Consider the following 25,450-nt stretch of genomic DNA (forward strand, 5'->3'; position numbering starts at 1 on the left):
TTAGGTAAGTCTATACGGTAAACAGGAAGTTGCACACAAACAAACAATAAAAGCCCTACCCGCAGAACGAAAACATAACTTCCTTGGCTAACGTGTTGGTATTATCCCAATTAAAATTTAAGCACCTGGGACTAAAACAAAAAAAAAAAAAAAAAAACTTACAAACACAACGGAGCGAGTCGAACGAGTCAAGATGAGTCCCCCTAATCTATTTCCGCCTTTACAGGACGTCGCCCCTGATGGAGCGGAAGTGGCTCAGATTCATCGTGGGGGAATTAACCACTGGGCGGAGCTTCAATGTTGACCTGTCTTGCGATGATATCATAACACTGCAATGAGAGGACGGCGCCCTTCTGCATCCCTGCTCGAGTGACCGGTAAGTGAAGCCTCTCTCACCGCTAATACGAGTACTTCACCTACGTAGTAACTGCTGTATTCGTCCGGTCATTGCTTTATGGATAAACTGTCTATTATTGTACTTCCTCTTTGGAGACGAATGCACGTCCGGTAGCACTGCCAATACACGTTCAGTAGCACTTCTAGTATGCACACTGTGACTATTTGTATTAATGTGATTTACTTGTCAAGCGTCTTAATACAAATCCATTAGATAAACAAACAAATCACCACCCGGAAGGATGCAGGCCTTTATGCTAGTGATAGAAATGACAGATTGACATGCTTATTGGATTGGATAACTGACTCCATTAGTCTAGTAAGATCACCTTTCCTATGCAGAAATCCATACATGCATGCAACCCGACCCCTCTGCACCATGGCTAAGTTTATGCCTTGTATTGAACTGCAGACGCTGTAAAGTGGGCCAAAAGACAGTCATGGGGAATAAAAGGAGGAAGGATGCCAATTGAGCCCCTCATCCCTTTATCACCAGCAACAAGACCGCAGCCAGCATCAAACTAAAGACACGGAGAGAATGGCTCAGTCTGTGAGGAGGATGGACATTGTCGGGACCATGGACTGCAAGCCTCAGAGGGACAAGAGCCGAACCGGCTACTTTGGCAATGTTAAGTCCAGGTCAGTATGCGAGAATACTTGGCAAGGACATAAAAGCACAACATGTGACACGCTTGGCTGCCTTTTGCCTCTCAGGTTTATATAAATGTGCCACAATTGAGCCTTTCATTCATGCCTGTTTATGTGAAGAGAGGAGGAGGGAGATTTAGGTCGACACAAAGAAGGAGTTGTGCCAGATTAGAGCATGAAAAACAATGTTTTTTAGCACGAAACATGCTCATTTTCACCACAGAATGTTCTCCAACAGAGTATGGCGGTCCTTTAGACGGCTGCGCTACAAGTAAACAATCTTAGATGCGGTATTGTACTAAAAACATGAACGATTTATTTCATATTGTGGAAGCTCGTATTCACGTACAGTTGAACAAAGTGGTGGCGGTCAGATTAAACATCAGTGTTTGACCCCATAAATCAGATTGACTTGAAATTTCTCACACAAGGCTGGCGACCAGTCCAGGGTGTACCCCGCCTGTTGCCCGAAGTCAGCTGGGATAGGCTCCAGCATGCCTCCGCGACCCTAATGAGGAGAAGCGGAATAGAAAATAGATGGATGGATGGAAGCTCAACATGCTCTATGAGACACCCACTGTACCTTGAAGGTTTTTAGCTTAAATGTTAGTAGACTCCTTTAAGGGACTGACAATTTGAGTAACATTGGTTGGCTGCCATCAAACAAAATGTTTTTGCAGGAGCACAGGGAGGACTTAGCAACTCAATGTCCATGTAAGTCATTGAGCGCATCTATAGTACATGTACATGCTAACATGTCTTTCAAAGCATCTTGAGTACAACCCAGAGGGGGCGCCACGAATGTTATTTATGGTCATGCGAAAATATCAGGACATACACTTAACTCGTGCGAATAGCGAAAAAAACACGAGCAAAGGACACACACATTAAAAAAAGCAATAAAAATGCATGTTTTTGATGCCCCTGACAGTTATTAAATGCATTTAAAATTCAGTTTTACACATCACGACGCAGTATTGTACTTGAGAGACATTCAGTTACACAATATCATGTCTTGTCAAAGCATCTTCCTGCTGGAAAGTATTGAATGACGTGTGAAACAGCATCCTCTGTTGGACTTGTAGCTGCAGCACTGTTTTTGCCTCTGCAGATCCATCCATCCATCCATTTTCTATACCGCTTCTCCTCTTTAGGGTCGCGGGGGGCATGCTGGAGCCTATCCCAGCTGACTTCGGGCGACAGGCGGGGTACACCCTGGACTGGTCGCCAGATATTGAGCTTATTTAACTTTCCATTAAAAATAATTTACAATTTCAAACAGAGAAATACATTTGCAAATATATATAATAGGCAGGAAGGTACTGTGTTTGTATGCTATTTGTTGGCACATTTAAAAAAAAAAAACAATACTAGTAACATCACCCAAATACAGTTTTTACTTCATTCATGTTGTCACATATGACATGTTTACAAAATAGTTCCTCAAGGGCTTCAACATGACAGATTTTGTTCTTTGTGGTCTTCAGGCTGGGCTCCAAGCTGCCTCTCGGTGTGTCTCAGCCGCCACAGTTTGCTAAGCGGTCCTGGGACACTCAACCTCAGGCCCGAGGTTTACAGGAGCCTTTAGCCAGCAACCAACAGTATTGTCATCATCAATACCAACCCCCCCTTGGTCGACCTCTGGACCACATCCCTCACATCAGAAACCCTATACTGCGACAGTATTACCTGCAAGGTACTGTGGAGTTAATGGAAGGACGCCTTCATAAAGCCTTGCACAAGCGATGTTTTAACAGTCATACAAGTGTAAAAAGAAGTTAACCATGTAGACTGTTAAAACAACAAAACTGCATTTCAAAACAAACAAAAAAACAAAAAAAACAATCTGCTGGTATCATAAAACCCCTTTTTAAAGTCACATTTTAACATTGTTAATTGTCATACACGTGTAAAAAGAAGTTACCACTTCATGATAAAACAGAGAAATGGAAAAATACTATGTTGTTCAGGTTTAAAAAAAAAAAAAGCCCTGTAGGAAATAACGAAAATTGAAATCATCTGTTGGCATCATATAACCTTTTTAAAAATATTTGATTTAACTGCCACACAAGTGTAAAAAGAAGTTATCTACTGTTGGTAGTAAATGTTTGTGTTTTCAAACAATTCTTTCCATTGGAATTCATGGAAATACAAATAATCCTAAAAGCTGTATTGACTGTACAGGGGACACACTTTGTTTACATGAAAACATTATTAACTGTCATGCAAGTACAAAAAGAAGTTCACCACTTAATAGGAAGACACACAAAAAGGACAAATCACTGATTCAGTTTAAAAAAACCAAAAAATTCCCCAAAGAAATAATGAAAATAGAAATAATCTGTTGGCATCATAAAACCGTTTAAATATATATATTTTAAGTAATATGTACTTCACGGCCACACAAGTGTAAAAAGAAGTTAACCACTGTTGCGAGTAAACATTCATGTTTTCAAGCAATTCTTCCCATAGCAATTAATGGAAATAAAAATAATCCTAAAACTTTTATTGACTGAATCAATGACATTTCATTAACATTCTTAGATGTCATGCATCTGTTGGCATCATAAAACTGTTAATAAATTAAAAAAATGTTGCACAAGTGTGTTTTGAAACAATTCTTCCCGTCGGAATGAATGGAAACAAAGATGATCATAAAACCTTTTATTGAATTTACAGGTGACATTTTTTTTTAACATTGTTAACAAGTGTAAAAAGAAGTTAACCGCCGTTAATAGCAAAATGTAAAAGAAAAGTTCTTTTTTATATAATCTTCTCACTGCTCCATCTTTTGGAATAAGTGTTGCAAAAAGCGTGTGATATCATGTATAACGAACGCTCCAAATATTTTGTGCGACTTCAGAGGCACGGTTTCTCACAATCTTGGTGATGTCAATCCTGCAGGTCAAATTTACTATATTATGTTTTTTTTTTTCTTTAGCAGGGGGATGATGTTAAAGGCTTGACTTTTTGGTTCCCCCTCACAGGAACCTCATGGGATGTGAACACTGCTGTGAAACAAGAGCACACGGGCCGACACGCATCGCATGATGGCAAAATCCGCACGGTCAGTCACGGGCGATTGTCTGGCTTTTTAATGTTTATCACAGTTGCACGCTTTCTTATGTATACGAAGTGTATGGTATGCTAATTGGAGCTTTGTACGCTTGTGGACTGATAAAGAAAGAAGGTCTAAAGGTCCAAAGTTTAGATCTGAGTGTTTGACTCAACATGGGTAAACTGGATCTGTTTCAAAGCCTCTACAGCAAATCCAACTGGAGGAATGTATCTCGTGTTTATTCTAAGGTATGCTGTTTTTGATTGAAAGCAAAGCTCTTGAATGGGAATTAAGTTTTTCTCTGTGTCTTTAAGACTAAACAGCGACGTGGCTGATCTGCATTGACCTTTGCACGGAAACATAGTATTTCTGTATTTCTGCCTGTTTTAAAGTTGATAAATAGGTCTTTTATTGAGGGGAAAAACTAGGGATTCTTCATAAGAACGTTGACCATAAACCACACATGATAAGGAAATCCATTATTTATAGTCAGGACAAACCGTTGGGTACATCTGCACAACCTACACAAACTGTCGCTACCATAAAGCCTTGATGTATAGACGGTGTTATAATTAACATTTTTAAGTGTAAAGAGATGTTAACTACTGTATATGAAACTAAAATAAAGTATTAAACTACTTGCCAGATACATAATGGAGAGGGAACAGGATGGTTTGTAGCGGCACCTCGTGGCACTTTGTAGGTATTGCTGTAATTCTGGTTGTTTGAAGACAGGCAGAAAGAGAAAAAAAGATTTGCACAACCGCAGGAGTCGTTACATGAGATATTTAGTACACAAAGATTTTTTTTTAAACTTTTGATTAAATATCAAACAGCACTGAACAATGCTAATACGGCTAGTTAAACCGTAGCCTACCAGAAAAGTCATCAATGGCCGTCTTCATCCTCATCCTGGAAACTAAAACCACTAAAGATGTCCTCTTCAGCGTCAGAATTGAACAACCTCATAATTCCTTCGTCACACGCTTTGTCAGTCTCTCGCTCTCTCTTTCGTTATCGCTCTTGTCACTTTTGTTGACGAGAACAGAGCAGAGGCGCTGCCAGTAGTCCAGCCTTTTTGAAACTCTTTGGTGATAGGGAATTTTTTGACACACTATAAACCTTGCAATCTTACCTCCAGTCGATGCTGCCAGGGTCACTCGTTAGCACCGATGATGAGACGTGAGATGCTTTTTTTCAACATCTGCAGAAGCTGTAGTAATTCTGCTCTTGATCGTACTTAAGATTTGCCAGATCAAAACATGATATCACTGCACAAGGCTTCAATTTGTGGTATCAGCGTCCAATTTAGTACTTCCACAAGCTGCACTCCAAGCATCATGGGAACTGTAGTTCTTTTAGCCATAAACTAGCCGCATCACTCTATAAGCTGTAGCGTTTAAAGCATGAGAAAAATAGCAGCTTGCACGCTGAAAATTATGGACATAAGTATCGAATATGAGACACTTTTTCCCTAGCAACAGTCAAACAAAGGCGAGTTGTCTGATATTTGGGGGCTAGAGAAAAAGTTTTTATAAATAATTTTTGTAAGATACATGTAATTTATATATTTCAAACTCTATTTATTTATTTATTGTATAATATTTAATCTATATATATATATATATTTAAATATCTTCAGGTTAAATTTGAACTGGTCTTCAAAAAGAGTGGTCATGGTATATTGGGGTCAATATGCTAATTGTATCAGCCTGGTAAAATAAAGTTGTGTTGCTAACTGATATTTAAATAATTGTGTTGCCCATATTGTACAATTGTATTGTATGGTATTGTCATGGTGCATCTCTTCACATGTGCGCCTTTAAACCTTTACACTCAATATAAGACGACTCGTGTTTTTTTCGACTCTTTCCTAGGGAAAAAAAACAGTTATTTTTGTGTCAATATGTTCTGTTCTATGCTTATCATGACACTTTTATATCTATCTGTCATCACATTTTGTAACGTATCTATCTAGATGTACCTAATGCTGTTTTTTCCCACCCCACACAGGATGAGTCAGTGTTCAGCATCTCATCGCGCTTCAGCAGCAGTGACACAGCTCCCCATTCCTCGTCACAATCATCACCTTTGTGTGCTGCCTTGGTCCACACAGAGGTACGACTCAGCTCTTGTCACATGATACACATGTTGTTGTTGGTGACATGATTTGTCATGCAAAGCAACACGTGTGCGACCGCAGCTGCATGTGCTCATATGAATGCATGAATTGAAAGTGGAAACAGACGTATGCACGAATGTATATGCATTCTCCATTTATGGTCGCTTGAATGTGTGAAAACGGTGTCACACAGGCGTTTACGTGTCACGCGGGCCTCAGATATGACTACAAACAAAGAGGAGGAGGAGGCAGGAGGGAAGAGAAATGCAAGCCGAAAGAGGAAGTGCTTTGCCGTTGCTGGGTTGTAGTCAATGTCAGTCCTCCTAACATGGCCTCTGTTTGGAAGCAGCAGCAGGTTGGAGCAGGAAAGGACACGTTTACTGAACAAGGATCACTTCAAGATCATTGTAGACAGAAGATGGATGCAGATTCTTTGGATCTCATCTCAGCTCCGGCTCAGTCACCCTTGCCAGAAGCAGAATACGACAAACTACTGGTAAATAGTACTTTTTCCTATATTGTCATATTGCAAATGTACTTGTTTCATCTATTGACTGTATTTACATTTCATAAGACACTTTTGGACCTTTTATAATACATATTTGGAGGTTCATCTGCAGGCCTGACAGCATTTGTATAGAGTTTTATTGCATTACAGCAAATACAAAGTGCTCATCAGTGTGAGGGAAATGATTACATTGAAAAATACCTCTGTAATAAATGACACAAATAAGCAGGAAATGGTATGACTCGTGGTATTTTTTTACATGCTACAGTCGGGCTGAGTTAGACATGTCTTCGTGAACCAAAATAAACCACAACTTTTTGGACATTGGCAATTGTTGCCCTCTATAAAGTGAAGTAGAAATAAAACATAAAATATGTGATTGAAATGTGGACTTTCTACTTTAATTTGAGATGGTTCACAAAAATAAGGCAAAGTGACATGAACGTAAATATACCCATTGTTTTGTAGTCTTAATACTTGCACTAAATGGGCAGTGAAACTGGAATTTAAGAACTTGGCCACTAGGCAGCACTGCAATGTTAATTGTACGTTCATTTGTGCATTGAAATGCATAATGCTGCTCAGAAAGTGTCCGGTGTGATATATCATGGTTGTCTTTGACCATAAATTTGTCATTTTCTTCACCTGAGAGTAAATTACAATTGTGGCGCCCCCTGTGGGTCGTGCTCAAAATGCATTGGAATACATGCCAACAAACATGTAATACAGATATCCTCAAAGTTTTATAATCATTAGATAAACGGTCAATGACTTTTGTACAGTTAGGTGCTTTGTTCCGCACCTGCTAAGATGTTTCAGTAGATGGTGGTTTTTCAGCTAATCTCGGTCAAATTTTACTCACGTGCTACTCAGTCCCCTGAAGGTGTGTGACAAATTTTGTGGTGATTTGACTAAGCACCCTAAAGTTACCGTGGGTGTTTTTGTAGAGCGCATTGAGCAGTGTGAGAAACCTCAAGTCAATAACACTAATAATAATAATCGTGATAATGTAAAAATAATAACACAGGCAGCACAGTAAGGGTTCACGTTAAGCATGCTATGAGCTTGCTAATGTAAAATGATGTGGTGCATAATCTGCTGTGAAATGTCTAAGCGGCTGTTTAAAGATTTCAAAAGATTCACTGAGCAATGTCTTTTTGATGCAAACAGGATGTGGAGGCGGTACCGATGCCTGATGGGCAGCTCTGCCTTTTGGCTCTTCCACCGGAATGCTGTGAGGGGGAGGGGCCAGATGCCACACCTTACCTAAAATTGTTCTGCCGCCACATCACTGACCGCAAGGTGGGGGTGATGAAGAACATTCACAAGTACACATGGTTGACAGTATTTCCCGTTGGGAATACAGTAGATCAGTGGTTCCCAAACTTTTTACAGTGGCGTAACCCTTTGGACATTTGACCTGAAGCCATGTACCCCCTACTCCTGCACACTTAAAATCATAAACCTTTTTTTCCGAATTAATGTTTCATTTTTGACTACGGACTATTATTAGTCAAAAAATATTGAAAAACAATGGAGTATTCTGGCCACTGGGCGTCAGTAATGTTACATGACATTAGGTAAGATTACCTTCATAGTGCACGGCATGTCCGACAGATCTCCTCCCATTCTGTGTGGAAGTGGTCCATTTTTGGCTCCTTGCTCTGTTATTCTTTTCTCAGTCTGTTTGAAACACACAAGTTTAGAAAAGTAAATTGGAGAGGCTAACTAGTTAGCTCGGTAGCTTGCTATGCTAGCGGCGTAGCCTGCGCGTGACAGTTGAACAATGTGCTGTAAACAAATAAATAGTAGGACTGAAAAGGTGACCGTAAGGATGTTATTTCATGTGTACAGGGCTCTAATAATGGCAAAAAATTTAGAAAGCCATAAACAGGTTTTCTATACTCTTAACTACAAAAATATTCAATTTATTAATATTGCATCCTACTTTACGGGAATTCACTTATCACGGTGAGGTCTACAACCAATTCACCGTGATGAACAAGGAAGGACTCTACTATTTAAAAGTGTAATAATTATATTAGATTCGGCTACAGAACCCTCCCTTTTTCTTTTCAATTGCTATTGTTCACTCACGACACAATACACCTGCTGCTAATGTTAGCGGTTCACTCCCATGCCTCCTGTGCCTGGACTTTGAATGTGAGTCAGTGCGAGTTAAAATCTTCTCTAATGGCAATTCGGCATAAGATTTTTTTTTTTTTGAAAAATCTGGTTATTAATTTTTGCGGTTCCACTGTAAACTAATTTTCTTTGTCCTTGTTTAGGGTGTGGTTTCTGGTATCCTCCTGGTGACGACAAACAAGATCTTCTTTGATCCGTGCAAGACTCACTCCCTAGTGAAGGAACACGGCTGTGAGGAGTACCTCCTCTCATGCTCCGTGGACAACCTGGCGTCGCTCTCCTTCTTCTCGGACATCTCACACGTTCACTTCTCCCACTACTCCCAGCAGAGGTCACTGCTTGAAAACGCAGCAACTTTTGTGAACGCCGTCAGAGCTTAATGTGAACTTCTTTCGTTTTTAGGAGAAGAGGGAAGAAAATTTTCCAAAGGCTAAAAACTAGAAAGGGGGAATCAGGTTCCGCTTTGACACTTGCAGCTTTGTCCAGTCTGAGTCTTAAAGAAGAGGCTGCGGGAAGTAAGACGACCACAAGGGTGTCGGAGGAGTTTGCTAGCAGCCAGAATGAGGTGTTGTCAGAAGCATCTGGAGGAGCTCTTGGCATGGCGGCCACCTTCTGCTGTGGAGCTTCAGATTTGACAAATCAAGTCAAGAGTGTAGAGTCAGTGGAGAGTTCGACTACAGGTACCTAAATGGTCTTCAGTAGTGTGTGTGTGTACACTTTGCGTCATAAATAATAAATTCTCTTTTTCTGTAAATCTCCAGTGCCTGGAAGGTCGTCAGCAGGAAGTCCAGGAAGTGTCATGTTTGTGCGTCTGCGGGTTCAGTCGCCTGCAGGAAAGACAAAAAGTGCAGGAGGCTTTCAGTTTGGGATGAACCAAGCCACTGCAGCTAGAAGGGAAGCTTGGCTTGCCCTCTCACAAGAGAGGTACAGTTTAATACTCCCTTAAAGTCCACTTACAGCGGAACCTGTTTAAGCCGACGTCCCTGGGAATGGCTTACTTGCGTCGACATAACCAAAACTAGCCGTCGCTTGCACATTTACTTGTGACTTTGCCAGAGACATAAGGAGAATGGGCGATGATAAAAGATTTTTGAACCTATAGCAGTTTGTTAACAATGTTTTCCTCTAGTTATGCATATTTTTATTTTGAGTCTTCAGTTTCCGTAAGATATTTTATCCTTTTATCGAGCAGAGCTGCTGCGCTAATTGCGTTAATAAAGCTTTCATATTGTGCGAATGTTGCACTAAAAAATTGGTGCATTTTGTTAGTTGCTGTGGTAGAATACGTTTTAATACTGCCATACTGCTTATTGTGTGCACGTTTTAATGCCGTGTAACTAGGCAGTAGTTATGTTGCTGTTGTCGTTTCAAGCTGCTTAGCCATGATGATGACGTTAATTCGTTATTCGTTAATTTGACGTCCAATTTTTCATAGAAATGAGCCGTTTGGTTCTCATATTTTATGTTGACTAAAGCGGTCAAGCTTGTATGTCGCACTTTTTAGGAATAACAACAAGGTAGACCGGGATTTGATGAGTTGGTTTACATAGATGAGTTGTCAACGCAGACGGAAGTGGCTTAAGCGAGTTCCACTGTACTAGCTTTTCGGCCCCATTGTGGGCATAAATTCCCATCATGCAACTCTTGTTGTGGTCAGTGGACAGGTGTTTCAACTGTATAGAGTTTCTTGAAATCGGGGTTGAGGCAACTACTTAAAGTTGTGTGACAAACGGTGTCAGAAGTGGGATGGCTAACCCTTGGGACAGGTGGACCCCTATGTGATAGACTCCAGAAATGGGTAAGCCACTCGGATCACTAGCATACTACTCCAAAGATTTCTGTGACAAATGGTGTCAGAAATGGGTGACATGAACCCACCTCGGGAAGGAGGAGATGGTATGATGAAGTGTTCTTTGACAAATGGCGTCGGAAATGGGATGGTTCGTCAAGAGGCCATCTGTGGCCTGGATAGAAAGACCCTTGGGCAGTACTAGAAAGGACTACAACGTTGGGACCGGGGCACCTGTGTTGGACATGGGCCCACCTCGAGATGTGATGAATCTGGTGTCAGAAGTGGGCTCTCACTCCTGCAAGAAGTAAAAATTGTATTGTTAAAAATTGTTAAACACTTTTTGTTGTGAAATTTGGTCCCCACCTCCGTTGTGCAGATGAATGAACATCCACCCTTGTTAAATATGGCGCTCAAGCATTTTGCTAGGTTAGCATTCCTGTGTTCCTCCAACAATTTGAGAAACAAAACCTCCGAAGGATGCCGATCTTCACTGTTTTGTCATAATGCATGATGGCTTCATGTTAGTATTGCTCACATCACATCACAGAAACACATATTCTTTCTAGTAAACATGTTTTGTCCAAAATAATGAGGAAGAGCCACATCCTCCAAATTTTGTTCCTTACCTTTATGTCATGATGCGAGGTGGCATTTTAGCGTAATGTATTTCAAATTGTACTGTAATGTACTCGAAATGTCAAGGTTTAACATTTAGTATCTCAGTACTATCAATACTACTTCTACTTTATGAGATAACCACCAGGACAATCACGTGGCGCTTTCAAGAGCCAGGTTGTCCATTTACCCTCTGGCTGATCAGCGTGTTGACGCAGCTGCAGGCCTTGTTTGTGCGTTCAGACATTCCTGAATGGCTGCTTTCTTTACTCCTCCCGCCAGCTCCGACGAGCTGTATGCCTTCCTTACGCACCGGCGACCAGACTTGTGTCTACTCAAGGGCGGAGAAGTGGAAGGAGATCGCCAAGAAGAGGAGTTCGTACTGGTGGAGGACAAAGACGAGGAGGTGGAGGAAGAAGAGGAGGAAGTGTCAGAGAAACAGCACAGCTCCGGGGAAGACTGGGAGGTGAGAGGTTTGTTTGTGAAGAGTCTTTGAAGGCCAGGAGTCGTCTTTGACCTTGTGGAAGTGTTCAATTGCAGATGGTGTTGATGGAGGACAGCGGTGGGGACAAGCCAGCCCTGCTCACTGCTGACAAGGACCCTGAAGGACTACAGAATATTGTAGAGAACAGCCACATTTTGGAAGCTTCACATGTCAGAGAGGTCAGTGGAGCACATAGCCTTGACTCGCCTTTCACTCATATGTGGGCAAAGGTATTGGGACACCTGGTTGTAGACTTTTTACACGTTTGCGAATTACGTCCATTCAGTGGGCATGCGTGAGGTGAAATATCACTGACACACTGGGCATTCAAGAGCACATATTTCTGCTCTCGTACATCCCGATGGTGTTTAACGGGGTTCAGGTTAGTTCTTCCACAGAAGACTCCTCCAATCATACCTTTGATGCACCAAAAACGGCCTTCCCTAACTGTTCCCATGGCACTGGAAGCATGAAATTGTCCAAAATATCTTGCGAAAATGAAGAATCAAGTTTCATGGGGGACGAAAGGGTTTAGTCCCACCCATCTGTAGCCGTGTCGGTTTTTATAAAGTCTTATGATCCAACAAATGTTTATTATGAGCATTTGTGGGTTAAACGTTTTGGGGATTTTTGTAATCAATAGTAAACCGTTGCTCCTTCACTTTTTTGAACTTCACAGATTCACTCAATCATGATTTTTCCAAAACATATTAATTCATGAATCATCACTGTTTAGTGGTTGAATAGGACCTATGATGAGTCCAAAAATGGGCATATTTAAGGAATTTTTATGGGGTTTTTTTTTGCATAAATTAAGCATTTTCAAGCATGAAAATGGCTAAATCAACTAAAATACAAGAAGAGGCGTTCAAAGACTTTGTGATGATATGTACACTACACTCCACTACACTGGTCACTAGGTGTCAGTAATGTTACACTGATGAGACGATAGCCACTGCAGGAAGTAGAAGCAAAAAAAGAACAACAAGCAACACCCCCATTCCGAACATGTGGGAGTCTACATTATGTCTTCTTTATGTCTACTACATTGCATGATTGTGCAACTGTAAAGGTGACTGTAGGGGTGTTATTTCATGTTTACGGGGCTCTAATAATGTTAAAAACTTATTTAGAGGGCCGTAAATAGGTGTTTTATGCTCTAACTACAAAAATATTCCTTTTATAAAAAAGCAATCTAATCCGACTGAAATTCACTTATCACGGTCGTGTCTGAAACGAGTTCAGCGCGATAAACAAGGGATTACTGCGTTACTGTTTTCGGCTTACCAGTTTTGTAACTGTTTCTCGTCCTGAGCCATCGCATGCAGAAATGTAAAAAAAAACAAAAAAAAAAACGATGTAAACCCACTGCATTGACGGTGCTATTACTTTTTAGCCAATCCGTCTCTTTTTTGTGTTGTTCACATGGTGGTATACTGTAGTCGCTTGGATATTTGAGCTGTCAGTGAAAGTTATGCTTGAAATGTATCTTTTCACAAAAAGCTGTTTTTCTGATATTTTCCTGAAGAGTAAAGAACGGAAAAAGGTGGAAACTTTTGGTTTCTTTTGGTAGGTTCCGTGTTTATATAGCCGTAGAACACAGTAGTCTGTGTGCCTTGAAAGATCGGTCAAAATCATCTAAAACGAGTGTCCTTTTAAAAGGGGTTGTCTTCTGAAAAACGGCTGGGATTGAATGTGTTAATTGAGCCCAAAAGTTTGTAAATTTGACAGACAATCTTACCAGATTGGCACAAAAATATCACTTAATCACCACCAACATTGGTGAACAGGGTGAGAGGCGTGACATGCACAGGTATCTTTTCCTTTAAAGCTATGCAAGGAGCTGCCCCCCAAGACGGTGGGTCATACCTGGCAGCCGGCGTACAGCACGTCCCGCCACGGCGCCAGCCTCAAGTCCCTTTACCGAAAACTGAGCGCTACGGATTCGCCGGCGCTCGTCGTCATCAAGGATGCGCTGGACGAGGTAAAGTTTGTAAGAACCGAGCCGGTGGGCGCTTGTCCTACAAGGTGTCCTTCCAACGACCTTTCCTTCCTCAGATATTCGGTGCATTCCTGTCGCACCCGCTGAGGCTCAGCGAGGCGTTTTACGGCACGGGGGAAACCTTTCTCTTCATGTTGCATCCGCGATTCAAGGTCGGTGACAAACAAAAGGGATGCTTCAGGAATGTTGTGTGATGGGATGATGGACTGTGTTGACCCAAATATGCTATCAGATGGTATTTCTTCCCTCGGAAAAAAGTCTGAAAAAAATCAGTTGTCAGGCGTCGGAGCTTTTCTTCCTGTCACTCACAAAAATGGTTTTACTGTCCCTCCGTCTACAGTGCTTCAGGTGGACTGGAGAGAACTCCTTTTTCATTAAAGGGGACCTGGACTCCTTTGCCATTGGTGGCGGGAGGTAAGGTTTAAATGTCTTGCACCGTCACGAAGCGTACTTTTTCACATATTTCACATATGGATATGCATTTTTTTCACTGCTCAGTGACACGCAAGCAGGCAAAAGCACGTTTGTTTTCTTTTTATCTGAAAAATAAAAGGACAAAAGTAAATCATTAACACAAGGCAGGGGTGCGCAAACTTTTTCCACAGGGGGCCGCATACGGAAAAGATGCCGACCCGTGCAGATATGCTGACAGGGTTTTTATATTAAAGAAAACGCCCGCATCTTTCTTCTGGCAATTCATCTTTTTTTTTTTTCTTGTAATTCTTGTGAAATTACTAATCTTTCTTTTCCTATTTGATGCTGGGTTGTTTTTTTTTTTACATTTTTAAATTTTTTATTCTTGTGTGCCGAGAGCCAATAAATAAACACTGCGGACAGTAAATGGCCCCCGGGCTGCACTTTGGATACTGTATGTAATATCAGGTTTTTCTGAAATTCTTGTCTAAATGAAGCATTTTCAAGCATAAAAATGGCTAAATGAAGCCAAATAATAATAATAGATTAGATTTTCTATAGCTCTTTTCAAGTTATCCAATTCAATTTCAAGTGAACCCATTATTCAGTCACACACTGATGATGGTGGTTATCTACATCTGTAGCCACAGCTGCCATGGGGTAGACCGACGGAAACGTTACTGCCGATTCACGCCTACGGGGCAGCGTGGGCAGCACTGGGGGCGAGGTGGTTGAAGTGTGTTGCCCAGGGTCACAACAACAGTGGCTGGGTGGAGGAAGCGAGGATCGAACAACCGACCTTCCGGTTTCTGGTCTGCTGCCTCAAATAAGACAAATATAAAGCATTCAGAAGATGCATTCAAAGACGCTATTGCAGTATTCTACACTAGTCTCTAGGTGTCAGTAATGTGACTGTAATGTTGGTGAGAGACACACACACACACGCGCACGCACACGCAAACACATCCTTGCTCACCGGAACAACAGGCTTGTATTAAATTATTGAATTATCTCACAACAGGCATAATAATCCCTTATAAAACACGGCCATAACCCACGGCAAGATGAAACTCAACTCAGACCCACCGATGTCACTTCCTGTCTGCCACTCACTCTGCTCCCCTTAGGAACACATTTATAGCAACACACACAAGCACGAGTCTTATTTTCTGTTATCATATCTACTTTATTGAGTAATACAAGTATAAGGGTGGCTATAGGCGTATATATAGTTTTTCTTATATATTTCATTTTTATTTATTTATTTTTTTAACATTTTCTCCCTTGCAGGTATGTGTGTTTTCTGATATTTTAATTTATTTTTTATTTTGTAGAAAGGCTATAAAAAAAAAAGGTATGAATATTTATCTGAGTTACCATCTTTCTCCACAGTGGTCACTTTGGTCTGTGGGTGGATGAGAATCTGTACCTGGGCCGCAGCAGCCCCTGTTACACCTTCAATAACTGTTCCCTTTCGGAAACCGACGACTTCCGAATCATGGAGCTGGAAGTGTGGACGTTCAGCTGAGAGGGAGCCTCTGTGGCGTCGGACTGAACGAGCACGGCCGTGATTCCACGCTGTACCGGTCAGGTCAGACTTGGACGATTCGGACTTTGGAGCGCTCGCTGCCTGAAGGGACGTTTTAATGGGTGATTGATTCCTGTGAACACAAGAGACTTTTGCACTTTGCTTCATTTGTGAATCGGTGATGATGTCGTCATTTAGCATGTGAACAGCTCTGCATCCTCATCCTTCCTGTAGGAAGTTAGCAAAGACACTCACAGATAGTGTTATATTTAGCATACAGAGTATCATGTATGCTATTGCTGCCTTCTTGACAGCTTGTCATCAATACAGTGGATGTGCATACAATAAAGCTTGACGCTTGATAATCATCTGTACCAAATATAGATCCCATTTGTCTTCATTTACGGGTGTAGACTAATCTTCAAGTGCACTAATTGGTCACTTGCTAAAATCTATATTATTGTGGATTAATTCCTAAAACAAATGTACTGCATTTGGTACAAATTCTGCCTTTTAGAGAGAAATGCACCTAAAATATTCTCCAAAATGTAAGGTATAACCGCTGTCAGCTGTTAACACCTCTCTACCGAAAATGATTTTTCATACAGCATTTGAGCTGAATCTCTCAGCTGTACCTAATGTAGTGTCCGCTCCAATATGTGTAATACAGGGGCGTCCCGCAGCACATTCTAAAAATACAATTTAACAAGAACACCAAGAAAAAAAAATGGACAAATCAGCAGTGATTTTACAAGAATAAAGAGAAAATATGAAGAGAAAAAAGGCTGATGAGAAAAGCTGTAATTTTACGAGAATAAAGTCGTACTATTACGAGGAAAAATGTCATTTTAGTTGCATAAAGTTGAAATATTACAGAAAGAAAGACATTTTAATGTTGTAATGTGAGAAGTCAACTAAAAAAAGTTTATTAAACTTGTTGGGGGAAAAGGTTGTAATATGGGAATAACGTTAAAATATTATGGGAATAAAGTCATAATATATAGAGAAGAAAGTTTACAGGAAGCAAGTCAAAAATGTTGGAGAAAAGGAATGATGGAAAGACAGAATGGCAGTCATTGAAAAAGATGAATACGAATATAAAGCTAAACAACATATTCTAACAAGAAAAAAGCTTCCATTTTATGAGAATAAACTTGGAAAAATGATGCCATTTTAGGAGCATGGAGTTGAAATATTGAATACTATTTTTTATTTTTTTTAGAAGTTAAGAATATTATGAGAAACAAACGTAATTTTTGGAAAATTAGGTTGGGGGAAAAGTTAGAATATTGAAGAAAACTGATAGGGATTATTTAAGAAAATTAAAATATTTGGAACCAAAAAAAAAAATTGCAAAAATCATTTACACTTTTTTTTTTTTACCTATATCACAAATCTGATATATATATATATATATATATATACACATGTATATATATACATATAAACATGTGTATATATATACTGTGTATATATATATATATATATATATATATATTTCAGTATGTAGCCCTTGCTAGAAAACTGTGGACGCCCCTGGTGTAACATGATTACAGCCAACAGTGTGTTGCGTCAAAGATCGCACGTTAAATGTGTCAAAAAAACCCTTTATTTTGTCCTGTACACAAAAAAAAACCAGAATCACAGTGTTTCATGACAAATGACGTAGTTTAGAACTGTCATAGATTGCAGTTGTCACGTCGTACAGAGAAAACAAAGACAACAGCTAGTGTGTTACCTTTAGCTGAAGCAGGCAGCTTGTTGCACTTGGGAGTCAAAATCAGCTCTTATGCATTATAACAAGCATTCTTTGGTGTAGTGCATTGTCCTCCAAGTCAACAAACTACGGTGGCCCGCGAGAGCTCTATTTAACATTTGCTTATGCGCATTACACTGAACTCTCACGGTCGACCGACCTTCCAACATTTAACGCTCTTGCTTGTGCGCCGCAAACCGATTAAAAACACATTTCCTGCTGCTTCTGTCCCCCAGAGATTGAACGTAAGCGGGCGTTTCCTCCAGGACGCTTCATCAGCAACATCATCATCATCATCATCATCATCAGGCGCTGCCCGGCCCCAGGGAGAGCTTTCAGACAGAACCGTCACAAACGGCTGAGACGCGCCCCGGAGGAGGCTGGCCCGCCACTGGGTGACGCAGTAGGAAAGATGGCGGAATGGTGCGTGAGATACACAGAAAAGGTCATAGCTCCTCATTTATGTGTGCTTGTATAATAGTAATAACCCAAATGAATAGCAGCTCTCCATGCCTCTCCACTTAAGTCTTGGAGGCCTTCTCTTCCCTTATCTCAGTTCAATAGCCACAGGAATGACACTCTACTGTGCCAGGTACTGCTTGGCCCTCTCCAGCCCCTCCTTCAGGAAGCTAATGTAAGTGGACGTCGAGGGATCTTCAAACCCTCCAGAGAAGCTGAAAGTGGTTCCCTCCCCCTCTTCATCGGGCTTCATGGCCGTCTGGTCCAGGAAGAAGTTAGCATTGATGTGATGGACCTAAAGAAGCAGCAGAAAGGTAGAAGCAGCCTGACATTTCCCTTCAGTCCTGATGAGTCACCTTTAAAATGCCAGCAAATTTTCCAAGTGCGAATATCCTGGTGAAAATATACGTACAGTATGTTAAGGAACGTAACCTCCTAAAACATAACTCAATAGCGCCCCCTGAAAACAGTACAAGGAAAAAGTAGAGTAATCATGGTTAATTGATTTCACGAAATAGGATATCTTCTTCTCTGTAAATGGGATATGTTTGTAGTTACGACATTGAAAACCTGTTTACGATTTTCTAAATACGTTTTTTTAACATTATTAGAACTCTCTAAACGTGAAGTAACGCCACTATAGTCACATTTACATCTGTATTACCTAAGATAGCAGATATAGAACCTACCAAAGGAAAGATAACACTCCCGTCTTTCATCAGAAAAAAAGTTTGTTTCTGCCTTTTTTTCGTTTCTGAGTAATCAGCAGTAGATCACAGGAACGTTTCAGGAAAATATCAGTTCCCAATAAAAGGAAGGACAAAAACGGCTTTTTGTAGAAAGATACATTTCAAGCATAACTTTGACGCAAATATTTTTTGCTTTTGTGACAACTAAAATATCTCAACAATTATACCACAACTTATTTATTTTACATCAAAATAATAAGAATTTTAACATTTGGAACTAAACCATGTGAGTAGGAATTGAACTGTGTGTGTGCATGTGTGTGTGTGTGCACGTGTGCGTTCGTGTGTGCATGCCTTAAAATTTCCTGACAATGTGCAGTACTGCAATGTAACAGCTGCCTTTATGCAAGGGCTTCCTCTTCCTGTCATGTGTTTCTCCTTCCTCCCGTGATGCACTTCTGCCACCTAGTGGCCGTTTTGATGGCGTTAAAATTGCTCTCAAGCCAAAACAATTGGTGAGGAGTTGCATCACCATCTCCTTTAGCCTTGTTTGCTGGGATCGGATGTTCAGGTTTAGAAACACGTAAAACTACGTCTTTGGTATTGAATGAGTTATTATTATTATGTTATTACTGTGCCTGTTGTGAGATGATTTAAACCTGCAATAAAAGTCTGCTTGACTGACACCTTGTGACCAATGTAGTTTACTACATTCACAATTAGATTGGGTCTTCTTAATGGCTTATATTTGTATTTTAGTTCATTTAGTCATGTTTATGCTTGAAAAAATATGTACAATTTGCTTAAATATGCTTTTTTTTTTAAATAATGGGCTGTATTCAGCCACAAAACATTATTTATTAATAATAATTAATAATATATTTACTTATATGTGTTTATTAATGTACTGTATGTTTGAAAAACCGTGGTAGAGCGAGGCCGCAAAATTTGAACTGCAATGCAGCAAGGAACGACTTTATTCTGCAGTCTGGAGAAGCCACGCCTGCAAACACACAGGAAGTCGGCCATTTGGTTTAGCAGATGCCATGTTGAACGTTGTTTCGATCAATTCCGGGCCTAGGTGCCCAGATTTGAACCACGTACATGTGACACGTGTGGCGATACTAAATTGTGAAATGACTTTTCGCCGTGGAGTGTGGTGACAATTTGCCTCGCTAAAAACGACAAAAGAAACCCGCATAAAACTCAAATAAGTCAGCCCCGTGCGGTCAGCTCTAAACCGAACGTCTCGTATGCGATGACGGCCCTGCCCTGGAGAGATTCATGTGCCCCAAGTGCCAACTAGTGGTGACAGGAAATGTCTAAAAATGACTTGTCCTCCAAGGTTCGACTTACAATAGTTCCATTTGGCAGTGCAACCATCATCTCCACAGGGAACGTGTACTTCTCAAGGTGCAAGCGAGCTTTTTCACTCAGTGCAGAGCGACGCTCATCAGCCTGGATCGGAGAAGCAAACGCACTGAATTAAATGCAGTGAAGACGTGGCTTTATTCAAATCATCTGCTTTCTTCTCCCGGCTGTATTCCCACCTGCATGTTCTCCAGCTCTTTGACCAGAGACCAGCTGCTCACAAAGCTCCGGTTGAGCAGAGCCAGTACGGGCGAACTTTCCAGGACTGTCTCCCGGAGAGTTCGCCCGGAACCTGCAAGACGAAAGAGACGCACGTCAGAGATCCGTCAGCTAGCCAACTGCACTTCTCTAAAACTGAATTCTCAAAGAGACTGTTGCTGAGTTGACATCACAGCATATCGTCGTAATCCCCAGATATCAGCAGTTCAGATGCTCCTCAACCTCCAAGCTATTTCATGGATTTTTTTTCCATAGAACATTTCTCAAAGAAGGCAAATCGTCTGTTCCAGGGTTAAACAGTTGCCACCTTTCTAAAATTATACAGGAACTTTTTTTTTTTTAATGGTCATACATGTGGAAAAAGAAGTTAACACTTGAGGTCATGACGGACACCGCTTTGAATACAATTCCGATTGCTTCACATGACGTCACATGTACAGTGACAGGCAAAAGTATGGCGACACTTAAGCATGTTACTCAATGACAAGGTGTGTCCAAACCTTTGACTGCTACTGTGTATTCCTGCTGTGCAAAAATAACGCCTCAGAAGCCGAAGACAAAGCCAAACCCGCGCCCAGAATGCTTGCTGAGGTCTCGCACGACATCCTAAACGACTGACTTGAAAGTCTCTGCTTTAGAGGTATACTGTCTCAATAAACTGAATATCTTGCAAAATTATTGCAAAAAAGTGAAACTTATCAAAAAACGTTGGCATGATATTCTCATTTGTGGAGATGCGCGTGTATTTTGGTTAAATTCTGTTCTACTACGGGCTGTTAGCAGGATAGGAATGACATCCGAGCATTCGTGTTTCTGGCAATGCCGTGTTTTTATGCAGTACCCTCACCTCAGCAGGACTGGTCATCTAATGCTCCCCAAAGCAGAATTGAGTGCACCAACTTGTTCTCTGCCTCGGCTCGCTGGAAGGCCTCAGAAAAAGGCAAGTAGGATACCTGTGGACACGGTGGGAAAACTGATCAGGTCTGTAGCATGTTGAGTGGAGCTCATGTACGCAACATTGTATTTACCTTCTTGAAGGGGTAAAGGGTGACCTCCAGGCGACGTGCGGCTTCTGGACGATTGATCTCTGTGGTCCAGATAATGTCCTCAAAGACGAACTGGATGGGTTCAGTGTTGCCGCCTCGGCTGTCGATGATGTTGCCCTCCTCGTCCGTGATGATGGAGGGAGTCGACGGGCCAGTGGACTGCAGCTCCAGCTGGAACACACAGGTAGAGGTCAGACTGTAGTAGAGGTAAACATGCGGAAATGTGATGTTAACAAGAAGACAAGAAGACCTGCGGTAGGTACCCAATGTCCACCTCCATGTTGCTGCTCTCGCTGGCACCGTACAGCCACTCCATATCCACATTCAGAGACCTGCGCCAAGGAAAGACAAGTCCCACTGGAACTGTTGTGCTAACAGGCTGAATTGCGCACAATAGCAGTCAAAAGTAAAAGAGACACTTTCTCATGTTAGTCGTTGAGAAGATGCAACCAAACATTTGACTTGTACTGCACCCCACCACAGCATGTTCCAGTATGAGTCTAGTATGGACTAGAGACACTTTCTCATGTTATTCCATGAGAAGGTGCAGAATTATGACCGCTCAAACTTTTGACTGGTACTGTACGTCACTCAGTCAAAAAGTAAAGAGAGACTTTCTCATGTTACTCAATGAGAAGGTGCGTCCAAACATTTGACTTGTACTGTGCGCCACTCAGCACGTTACTGTATAAGTCAAATTTATAGAGACACTTTCTCATGGTACCCAATGAGAAAGTGTGTCCAAACTTTTGACCGGCACTGTATGTCACTCAGCCTTACAGTACCATCCATCCATCCATCCTCTAAGCTGCTTGACCGCACTAGAATCCGGGGGGAGGGGTATGCTGGAGTCTATCCCAGCTGACTTCGGGCGAGAGGCGGGGTACAACCTGGACTGGTCGCCAGCCAATCGCAGGGCACATACAGACAAACAAGCATTCACACTCACATTCATACAAATGGACAATTTAGAGTCACCAATTAACCAAACATGCATGTTTTTGGAATGTGGGAGGAAGCCGGAGTAGAAAACCCACGCACGCACAGGGAGAACATGCAAACGCCACACGGTGCCAGTCAAAAGTAAAGAGACATTATCTCATGTTACTCAATGAGAAGGTGTGTCCAAACTTTTGACCGGTACTATACGTCACTCAGCATGTTACAGGACCAGTCAAAAGTATATAGACACTTTCTCATGTTACTCAATGAGAAGGAGCATCCAAACTTTTGTTCGGTGTGGTACGCCACTCGGCATGTTAGTACAGTATTGAGGGTTTACCTGTCACTAGGGACGTAGAGGTGGAAGTGTCGCACGTGAGAGGCGTCTTTAGAGATCACAACGTTACCGGTGAATTGGCCCGGCGTGAACCAAAAGGGAAAGTTTGGGACGTCATTGAGCTGAAACTCTGCATGAATCCTGTAAATATTAAAAGATGATACAGATTTGCACGAAAAAAAGCTAAAGTAGCTCAGGTTTAAAGGTCGAATTTGTAGGTTCGTGGTGTCTCTTCACCTGAATACGATGTCGTAATAAAAGTCATTGCTGGCACGAATGCACGCAACAGTGCCCTGAGGTGCAAAGCGTGACTTGATAAAGGGGCGGGGGTGAAACATACTCAGCAGCGAGTGGATGAAAACCTGCATCGGGAGAAGAAGACACTTGATAACATTCAGTCTACCTTGTTGAGGATCATGTTTTTTTTAGATACCTCTTTGCCTTTCGGTGTGGGAGGGTGGTAGCGATTGTTGGGCAGGTACCCCGTGAAGATGTTGAGCTCACTGGGGATCACCCACCATGTGTCTCCAACCTCCATCTTGCTCTTAGGGGGGAGGAAGACCCTGAACTGGCTAGCGAAGAAGGACGAGGAAGGCACGGTTGGACTCTTCCATGAGCGCAGACCACTCAGGCAGCTGTGAGAGACCTGCAAGAACATACATGCTCCTTGTAAACAAACCTTCACACGTCAAGGACCCTGCTTCTTTAATTTATCTCTAGCAATCGTAATAAATCATGTTTGCGTGTACTTCATTGCATGTTTTTAGAACTTCAATATTTGTGACTACTTTTTAAGTGATAAAATACTAATGAATAATTTAAAGAAATAAAATTTATTTTATCTTAAAATAATATGAAAATATAAATAATAATATATTTTCTGATATAGTCTAGACTTTTTTTCTCGACTGTTACATATTTTAAAAATGAAATTAATTTAAAATAGTCAGAACTATATGAATATAACATATCAATAATGGGAATAAAATAAAATATAATAGAATTAAATGATATTTATCAAGTCAAGATATACACTAATGAAAATAAGAAATGGTCTATTTCTCATCTATTTATACATCTCAATATTTTAATATTACCTTAATTTTGGGCAGAATTCTATTTAATCTACAGGGATTTTTTTTTTGTGGCTGTAGATATTTACTCCGGTAAAAACACACTGAATTAGCTTGGTGCATTAAGTGCATTACATGAATAAACATGTCAAACTACAGTACACCATTTTTGAAACACATTTGATTTCAAGAAAAACAAGTAGTAACTGGGTTCATATCAGTAAAAATATTCTAGTAGATTACGGTAATTGTCTCTTACCCCAAGGAAGCCATCCTTGCTTTTTGTCATCGAGTCCATAAGTAGAGGCTCCATTTTGGCCTCTAGCGTTAAAGTCTCTCCATTGGGGTCTTCAATCACATTCTCATCAAAGTCCCCTGGGGGAGTAACCCCTGTGGAAAGGGAGAGAGGGTGGTGTCATCGATCATTACAAGGTATAACATCCGAGTCCATCCTGATTTACCTGTGAGTTTCTCCACAATTGGTTTAAACTCATCTGGGCTGAGATAGAGATCATGGTTGGTGTCCAAGGAGGAAAAGAGAAAAAGCCCTTCTGGACCCAGAGTTTGAACGCATTCTTCCTAACGGGGAGGGCACAACCATTAGACAAGCTTTTGTGTGTGCTTTTTGTGTCAGGCACGCCGCATGCATTGTGGAATTGTGGAGAAGATGTGCCTGGAGGCCAGAGATTGCATGTGTTCCACCCAGTCAGTTCCAGACAGATGCTGACTGCCAGCTAGACAATGGGTGGCGGGGACGAGGAGGAGTTTGAACAGCTGGAACTACTGAAGACACACCCTGGCTGCTTGTAAACCCATAATGCTGGAGCTAGAGAAAATGTGTGCCTTTTTGGGGGTTGAAACTACGTTGCATTCACATGTGCACAGTGTTTACTTTGCTTTAGGCACACGTTAATTGTGACTACCAGTAAAAATACATTTTCCTCTAGATTACTTTGACGTTACATCTTACATTACGCTTCAGGAGCTGTGCATCTTGATAATACTTGACCCCCCAAGCCAGAAGTGGAACAGCAAGGACCAGGAGCAGGGTGCACATCCGTGTGGATCTACAGGATTCAGAGCCCCGATCCTGCTGCCTGCTCTGCCCATCGTTGCGCTCCTCCTGGCGGGTCTTTTTGTCCACATCTGCCGCCATCCTCGGTCTCGGCGTCGCTTCTATTTACACGAAGACATATTCGTCCAGAAAAACACTCCCACGCTCTTCATTCAATGTCGAGTTGGTCTCTTCAAGTGCTAACTACCGGCTGTTGTGCTATCTCAGACGCCTGAGAGGGGCGTCCTTATCTGGATGGTTTGAATTCCTAGACTACCGCTAGCTAATAAGCAACGCACCATGGTAAGTCTGGTCGAGTATGTCAAGAAATCAAGTGAATGCGCAACCCGGAAATTACACGTTTATGGATTCAAAGTAAAAGTCGCTACATCCGCAACGTCAATAGCCCCCCGTAGCCAAACAGTTTTATTTTGATCGTGACAACCGGAAACGTGTTCCAAAAGCCTTTCTTTGATGTTAAAGGGGAAGGGTATTTAGTTTTTTTCACCTCAGGAATCTCTGTAAAGTAACTTAAATTATACGTTAGCTTGCCAGGTGGGCTATTGGATTCAATGGTTAAAAAAACACTCGTGTTTCAGTGTTTTGTTTGTGTGATCAGAACTAGCGGCAAGGCTACAATCCAGATAAAACGTGTGACAGAGAAGACTGGTTTATCAATTCCTTGTTACCTGTTTAAAAACAATCTGAGTTTATTAGCAACAACACTGCATTATATCCAGGATAATATAGTACGTGCCTGATTATTAGCCAGTTTTTGCAACAACTGGCTGC

General features: G+C 41.3%; 2 protein-coding genes across 6 annotated transcripts; one reads left to right on the forward strand and one right to left on the reverse strand.

Moving 5' to 3' along the window:
• The first annotated feature begins 214 nt into the window (after nucleotides 1-214).
• On the forward strand, nucleotides 215-23,245 carry si:ch211-15d5.11 (oxidation resistance protein 1). Of its 5 annotated transcripts, XR_008573320.1 has the most exons (18): nucleotides 227-376; nucleotides 809-1,035; nucleotides 2,532-2,740; nucleotides 4,032-4,111; nucleotides 6,116-6,220; nucleotides 6,574-6,720; nucleotides 7,903-8,034; nucleotides 9,021-9,208; nucleotides 9,280-9,557; nucleotides 9,639-9,801; nucleotides 11,567-11,750; nucleotides 11,825-11,947; nucleotides 13,600-13,752; nucleotides 13,827-13,922; nucleotides 14,111-14,184; nucleotides 15,577-15,834; nucleotides 17,705-21,436; nucleotides 23,081-23,245. XR_008573320.1 is itself a non-coding variant. In XM_054795509.1 (16 exons), exons 2-16 carry the CDS (start codon nucleotides 935-937, stop codon nucleotides 15,710-15,712), a joined length of 2,169 nt encoding a protein of 722 aa, XP_054651484.1. In that variant the 5' UTR covers nucleotides 215-376; nucleotides 809-934; the 3' UTR covers nucleotides 15,713-16,091. The 5 variants fall into 5 exon arrangements, 4 of the variants coding, with proteins under 4 accessions (XP_054651484.1, XP_054651486.1, XP_054651485.1 ...); XM_054795509.1 differs by lacking the exons at nucleotides 17,705-21,436; nucleotides 23,081-23,245 and having other exon boundaries at nucleotides 215-376; nucleotides 15,577-16,091; XM_054795510.1 differs by lacking the exons at nucleotides 17,705-21,436; nucleotides 23,081-23,245 and having other exon boundaries at nucleotides 264-376; nucleotides 893-1,035; nucleotides 15,577-16,091.
• Nucleotides 17,291-25,331, reverse strand: selenon (selenoprotein N). Its single transcript, XM_054795514.1, has 12 exons — nucleotides 24,575-25,331; nucleotides 24,066-24,183; nucleotides 23,864-23,994; nucleotides 22,965-23,177; nucleotides 22,769-22,893; nucleotides 22,535-22,672; nucleotides 21,503-21,584; nucleotides 21,235-21,423; nucleotides 21,054-21,159; nucleotides 20,167-20,279; nucleotides 19,973-20,074; nucleotides 17,291-18,222 (listed from the first exon to the last, which is right to left on the reverse strand). The coding sequence occupies exons 1-12, from the start codon at nucleotides 24,758-24,760 to the stop codon at nucleotides 18,049-18,051; spliced, it is 1,677 nt and encodes a 558-aa protein (XP_054651489.1). The 5' UTR covers nucleotides 24,761-25,331; the 3' UTR covers nucleotides 17,291-18,048.
• Nucleotides 25,332-25,450: the final 119 nt, after the last annotated feature.

Source organism: Dunckerocampus dactyliophorus, chromosome 13, assembly GCF_027744805.1.
Source record: "Dunckerocampus dactyliophorus isolate RoL2022-P2 chromosome 13, RoL_Ddac_1.1, whole genome shotgun sequence".
NCBI lineage: Eukaryota > Metazoa > Chordata > Actinopteri > Syngnathiformes > Syngnathidae > Dunckerocampus > Dunckerocampus dactyliophorus.